General features: G+C 36.7%; 1 protein-coding gene across 3 annotated transcripts; it reads left to right on the forward strand.

Moving 5' to 3' along the window:
• The first annotated feature begins 698 nt into the window (after positions 1–698).
• Positions 699–6,254, forward strand: LOC122311335 (phenylacetaldehyde reductase-like). 3 transcript variants are annotated; one of them, XM_043125873.1, is made up of 7 exons: positions 699–842; positions 1,077–1,358; positions 1,805–1,974; positions 2,414–2,611; positions 3,875–4,037; positions 5,468–5,654; positions 5,927–6,254. In XM_043125873.1, exons 2-7 carry the CDS (start codon positions 1,238–1,240, stop codon positions 6,063–6,065), a joined length of 978 nt encoding a protein of 325 aa, XP_042981807.1. In that variant the 5' UTR covers positions 699–842; positions 1,077–1,237; the 3' UTR covers positions 6,066–6,254. The 3 variants fall into 3 exon arrangements, with proteins under 3 accessions (XP_042981807.1, XP_042981806.1, XP_042981808.1); XM_043125872.1 differs by having other exon boundaries at positions 706–842; positions 1,013–1,358; XM_043125874.1 differs by having other exon boundaries at positions 712–842; positions 1,013–1,358; positions 2,414–2,605.
• Positions 6,255–6,468: the final 214 nt, after the last annotated feature.

The following is a 6,468-nucleotide window of genomic DNA, read 5'->3' on the forward strand; positions in this document are numbered from 1 at the left end:
TGACAAGAAGCGAGGGTTGGCGTTGATGACGAGGTTCACGTCCAGGAGGGTATCCAACAAGGAGCCAACAACGATTACGCAGATGACCATCTTTCCCACATTTGATGCACTTAAGGGGTGGACAACTGGTGTGCGAAGTCCGACCAGCAAGTTCAAGATTTTGAAGGGTGTACGGGAAACTTGGAGAAGACGTTGCTGTTCCTCTTGAAAGAGGATTGAGAAAATTTTGTTCAGAGATGGAAGAGGATCAGTGGTGAGAATTTGGGTTCAAAGAGCAGTAAATGAGTCGTTGAGTCCTAGTAGAAATTTGAACACACGTTCGTCTTCAGCTCTCTTCTCCAAGGTGCTGGCATCGGTTGGTGGTTGGAGATTGCCCAATTCATTCCAGAGTTGTTTGATGGTATTGTAGTAGTCAGGTATGGAGAGTTGGTTTTGATGGAGATTGGAAATTTCTCGTTTGAGATAAAAGAGACGGGCTTTGTTGCCATAACAAAAACGAGATTCAAGATCGAGCCATACAACTCGAGGGTCATCGTGGTAGCCCAGAGAATTGGCTAGGGAAGGGGTTATGGTGTTAAGAACCCAAGTGAGGACCATATCTTTGGTCCTGCTCCATTGGGCATAGTTGGGTGAGATATTAGCATGTGCTTTGAGAGTGCCGTCAACAAAATAGAGTTTATTTTTTGCATTGAGGGCTTGATAAAGTGCACCTTGCCATTTGAAAAAATTATCTCCAGTGAGATGATCGGAGATGAGGACGAGGCTTGGAGAATTAGATGGATGAAGAAGATATGGGGAGGAAATTGGGAAGCATCGACGGAGGCAGTCATGGCAAAGGAAATGTATGTCAAGAACGATTTTGCTCTGATATCATGATAAAAAATAAATTAATAGAATAATTCCTCATACTTCTCTATATAGTTATTTGTATCTTTCTTTTCATGTATAACACATCAAATATGTATATATATATTTGGATACGATATCAATGAGAAATCATGGAATTTTGTAGGATTTGGTAGCTGAAATTTGGTAGCTGTAATTGATTTGGTAGCTGATCTGTAATTTGGTAGCAGTAGGTAGCTGTAATTGATTTGGTAGCTGTAATACATGGCTTGCGTCCGGATACAAACAGTCAAACACAGAGAGAGGGTTTTTATAAGAAGCATAAAGAAAGTGTGAAGACTGAAGAGGGACAGAGTGAGTGGTGGAGCAGAAAAGGTACCAAGGAGAGAGAATGAGTGGTGGAGTAGAGAAGGTGGTGTGCGTAACCGGAGCGTCCGGATACATTGCGTCGTGGCTGGTGAAACTCTTACTCCAACGCGGATACACTGTCAATGCTTCTGTTCGTGACCCAAGTAAGTACTCAAAAGTATCATCACATATTCTCTGATTCTCTCATCAGATTACATGAGGGTTTCTTCTACAATCGATGTTTTCTTTAATTTTGAGCTCCTTGAGTTGGGAGTGTATAGGATTTTCCTTCGCCATAAGAGAGAGGGATACGGGTAATAATACATATATGTTTTTAAAACAAAGCTCCTTGAGTTTCTTGGAACCAACTTTTGTAGTCTAAAGTAGCTGAACAGCTTCGATCAATTGTCAGTTCACTTTGCTCCAAACTTCCTTATAATCACTAAGAAAAGATTATTTTTCGCTTTCGAAATTAGATGCTTTAATACTTCTTTAGGATATCATTAACTTGATGTTTAAGAAGGGAAAGATATGAATATTGGTAATGCTAAATGGATATTTTTTTATACTGTAAACATTTTATGGGTTCAGCTTTAAATGTTTGCCACAGATGACCCAAAGAAGACAGAACACTTACTTATGCTGGATGGAGCTAAGGAAAGACTTCATTTGTTCAAAGCAGACTTACTGGAAGAAGGATCTTTTGATTCCCTGGTGGATGGATGTGAGGGCGTTTTCCATACAGCCAGCCCTGTTGATTTCAGTGCCAACGATCCGCAGGTACGTTTGGTTTCATGCTAATTGAATCAATGCAAATGTCATGTACTGTGCCAATGGGTCGTTTCAACGAATCACCAATTTTGTATAATGCTTAGCTGTTTGCCAAAAGTTGTTGAATTTCATGCCTCCTTATAATTTTAAGTAGTCCATGATGTGAGTTTATTCTTTCATGGATTTATTCAGATGAACTTACCATCTTGGACTATCACATATGCTTGTTGATGTTCATCGGATACATCTTTTATCTACAATTAATACTACCAATAGATTTTCTACAATGTTCACATGCAAATCTTCGTTAGTATTTTGTTGTACTCATTCAAATTTAAGACGGAAAAATGCCATAGTCTATCCAGATAGTGCAAGAGTTCACATTTAAATGCACTGGTGCATTATCAACTTACCCAATTCAAATGCCTTTGTTTGTAATTCCTTTCAGGCCGAATTAATTGAGCCAGCTGTGAAGGGAACACTTAACGTTCTTAGATCATGTGCTAAATTTTCATCTGTTAAAAGAGTGGTTTTAACATCCTCAATGGCAGCAGTTATATACAGTGGAAAACCCCTTACTCCTGATGTGGTAGTTGATGAGACTTGGATTTCAGATCCAGCTATTTGTGAGAAATCGAAGGTTCATGTATATGCTAATTTCTTATTACGTACATTTTATCTTTTTCTCTTGTTCTTTGCTGAAGCTACATATGGACTTACATGATTCTGTGACTGATTCTCACTTAAACCATACTGGTACGCAGGGGCGGAACTACCAAAAGCCCCCCCCCCCCCCCCCCCCCCCAACATTTTCAAAATCTGATGAAAATTAAAATTTTAAAAGTGTTTTTATAAAGTAAACATTAGTAATTGACCCCCCTAAATTATTTTTTTGTAACTTGCCCCCCCAAAACCAGATTTTCTGGTTCCGCCCCTGCTGGTACGTATATGAGGGCAAGCCTGGGACAAGTTATCTTGTGCAGACAATATGTTAGTCTGTTCTTTCCTTCTTTTGTTTCCCTTTTCCTCTTGATTGTTTTGTCTCCTATCTTAGACTATGGGTGTAGTAGCCCTGTAAGGTGAGCTTATTTGTATCTATAAGCTATATAATTTTCCAAGCAGGAGCTTTGCTTCTGTTAAGCCATGTCATCGAATACTGGATAAAATAATTATGAATTAGCTCATTTAAATATAAAACCATTTGAAAGGCCAAATCAGTAAATATTAGATTATTTGGAATTTTTAGAGTCTGAAACACTTTGCATTCTTTTCTAAGCTTCATCTTTTTTCCTTTATATTTACTTTTTTAAATGCCGCTTTTAGAAAACATCACAATCAAGTTATTAATAAAATAATAAGTAATAATTTTATTATTAATTATATAAAAAAATGGGTGTATCTCATTTTAATATAAAACATAAAAAATAAACGGCATTGCTGCAATTTTGTATTGCATTAAACTGTTATTGATAGCTTTGAAGAACAAATTTTTTCCATTAAAACTTATTTATGCTTTCTTTCTCCCTCACTCATATATTTGAATGATTAAGGGAACTATTGCCCCCGAACTGGAGCCAAGTGTTGGCTAGGGCAGAATCTTAATTTGAACATCCAATTCTCTATTGGCTTCTAGACACATATATTGAGGGAAGAAGGATAAAAGTTGAGCAGTGGTATATGCCCTAAATATTCTGATCCACTGCCCTTGGGCGGGGGGGCATGGAAGAATGTTATCGAAAGCTTGCCTTCAATGCCTTGTATTTGCGTTAGTATGGTGTTCAAATGTTTTGTATTTGGTTTAGTTGCATAACATATATTATCAGCAGCAGTCTTAGATAGTGGCTAATTAGTATATTGCAGCCGTAAAAATTTTTACTGTGTCTACCCTAAAGATAATTGCTTTCATCAGCTTTGGTATGTGCTTTCAAAGACCTTGGCAGAGAAGGCTGCTTGGGAATTTTCGAAAGAAAATGGAATTGACATGGTAGCAATGCTTCCTTGGTGGGTGACTGGTCCCCTTTTACAGCCAACTCTCAATGCAACTTTGGAGCCATTTCTCAAACTTGTGAAAGGTATTCTTCGGCCAGTGAGATTACTGTTTACCTGTCTATTTGAATATTAACAAATACTTGTGCCTATTAATGAAAAAGAATCTCTTGAAGAACCTGCCAGTGATCCTCAGACCATATGGTATCTGCCTCCCATACGAGTAACTGGTGGAAAGTGTTTGCCGTGTGTCTGACCAATTGAAGTATGACTCTATGGCAACCTGTTTTGAGGTGTATGCAATTATTTGGAATTGTGAGGGTATATATTTAATTTTTGATTTTTTTTCTATTCTTCTTCTCATGGTTCATAGGATAGCAAATCTCACTACAGAGACCTCAAAAAGAAAAATTGCATTTTGTTTTGTGTTGGCTAACTTTCTTTTGCTGGAAAGAATATACCATGTGACAAAGTCCTACGTAGTTGAGTGGAAGCAGTAAAATGAATACGTTAAATAAGAGGATTAATAGCAATGGCATGCATTATACGTTTATTCCCACAGCAGTTGTCTGAATCCAATCATAGTTCTCACTCAAACTCTCTGTAACTATTTGCCAAACTAAATAAGCTTTAATCAGCTATTATTTCAGTAATTTTAATGAAAAGAGTGGCCTACTGTTTCCTTTTTATGTTGCTTACTCTCTTTTCGTGAACTCATGCCGTTTTCCTAAATCTTGAGTACTCCAGTGCAGCATCCTCTTCATGCTATCATCCCTTCGTCCATCTTCATTTTTGTTTTTCCCTGATGATTTAAAAATATCATTAGAAGTAATATATTGAATCTCATTATGTACAAATCCCTGAGTTATTTAAAACTATAACAATTATATGGGAATAAGATCACTGCTAATTCTTATAGTGCTTCATGTGAAAAGTCGAGGTAAAAATGGCAAAACCTAACTTATGCTGACACACAACCTTGCCAGAAAGGCAGAAAATATGGGAGCTAGCTGTTACTACAGGTATTAAATGTAGAAAAACAATAATTGAAAAGTCTATCACCAGATGGTTTGTCTAACGGCATACCATCCCAGTTATATCAACTTTATGCTAAATGAATCTTACATATTTCATCTTGAATGATTTTGAGTACTTATTCATATTTATTGGAATTACTTGTCATCTTCATCATGATGAAACTCTTGCATGACTCATGTGGCTTGCAACTTTGCTTTGGATTGTTTGTAAAAGTTATCGAGGGTTGGTTTAAAGATTTCTTTTTTTCCTTTTAAAAAGAAGGAATTGTATTTCAATGGTAATTTCATTCTTTTGGGATGCTTAAATAAATTGAAAGTTATCAAGACGTAAATGCATTTCCTTTGAAGGTAATTTTGGAAACTATACGGCTCTAATCTTTAAAAATGTCTTAGTTTCTCCCAGCAAGTGGTTCTGCCTGATTCATTCTTCTAAAAGACAATCTTTTTGTGATGCAAGCAGTTGACACTCTCTTATGCAGGGGCTGAAAGTCTTCCATTTATATATCCCGCATGGGTTGATGTTAGAGATGTTGCTAATGCACATATACTAGCCTTCGAGAATCCATCAGCCAGTGGAAGATATTGTTTAGTTGGAAGAGTTCTCCAATTTTCTGAGTTTGTGAAGCTTATACGTGATCTCTTCCCTGATATAAACCTTCCTGAAAAGTAAGCGATGTATCCATATACCCAATACTAGCATCAACTCGTCAATTTATGATTCACACTGGTTACACATTGAAGATTCACTGTGTCATACATGCTTACAGTACAAAAAGTGAAATATAATTCTTTTCCAAACTGTCGTTTACCTCAAACCGACTGTTTTGAAGTTTTTGTACTTGATTTATGCAACCTGTTAATTAGGTAGTGTGTTCTGTAACATATAACAATTGTAATAGAATTCAGACACAAATTGACCTACACTTTTTATGTTGCAGATGCGGAGATGACCATCCTTTTGCATCATCCTGCAAGGTATCTAGGGAGAGAGCAGAAGGTTTAGGCCTTAACTTCACTCCTGTGGAGGAGACTTTAAAGGACACTTTTGAAAGCTTGAGGGCGAGGAACTTCTTTTGAATGTTTGATTCATGGCACATAGGTAACTCATGCTAAGTAGTTATAAACAAACTTTGCCTACCCTTCAATTCTTCCGTTTCAAACATCACTGGCATTAGCTGGACTGCCTATTTTTGCTATATTGTAGAATGGATTTCACAATGATAATGTCATAAAGCATGTGTGACTTCTACACTTTTGCTTTCCAAACATAATATTTATCCATTTTTTAGTATAATTTCTGTTAAAGCATTGAAATTGTTGAAGTTACTCTATAGTAAAATCTCTATTTTTTATTATTAAATAAAATTAATGCCAGTCTGTTGATTTAACAAATGGTACTTAACAAACTCGAGGGCAGGAGAGTCTCGGAATAAGAACTAGTGTAAGTTTTTATGGCTATGAAACTTCACCATGTTGCCCA

The sequence above is a fragment of the Carya illinoinensis genome, chromosome 5, assembly GCF_018687715.1.
Source record: "Carya illinoinensis cultivar Pawnee chromosome 5, C.illinoinensisPawnee_v1, whole genome shotgun sequence".
NCBI classification, from domain to species: domain Eukaryota; kingdom Viridiplantae; phylum Streptophyta; class Magnoliopsida; order Fagales; family Juglandaceae; genus Carya; species Carya illinoinensis.

Bases quoted from the DNA above. Each gene is read 5' to 3' on its own strand.
- LOC122311335 (XM_043125873.1), top strand. From the start codon at position 1,238: ATGAGTGGTGGAGTAGAGAAGGTGGTGTGCGTAACCGGAGCGTCCGGA. The intron at 2,612-3,874 runs GTATATGCTAAT...TGCTTTCATCAG, and splicing joins GTGAGAAATCGAAGGTTCAT to CTTTGGTATGTGCTTTCAAA. The intron at 4,038-5,467 runs GTATTCTTCGGC...TCTCTTATGCAG, and splicing joins ATTTCTCAAACTTGTGAAAG to GGGCTGAAAGTCTTCCATTT.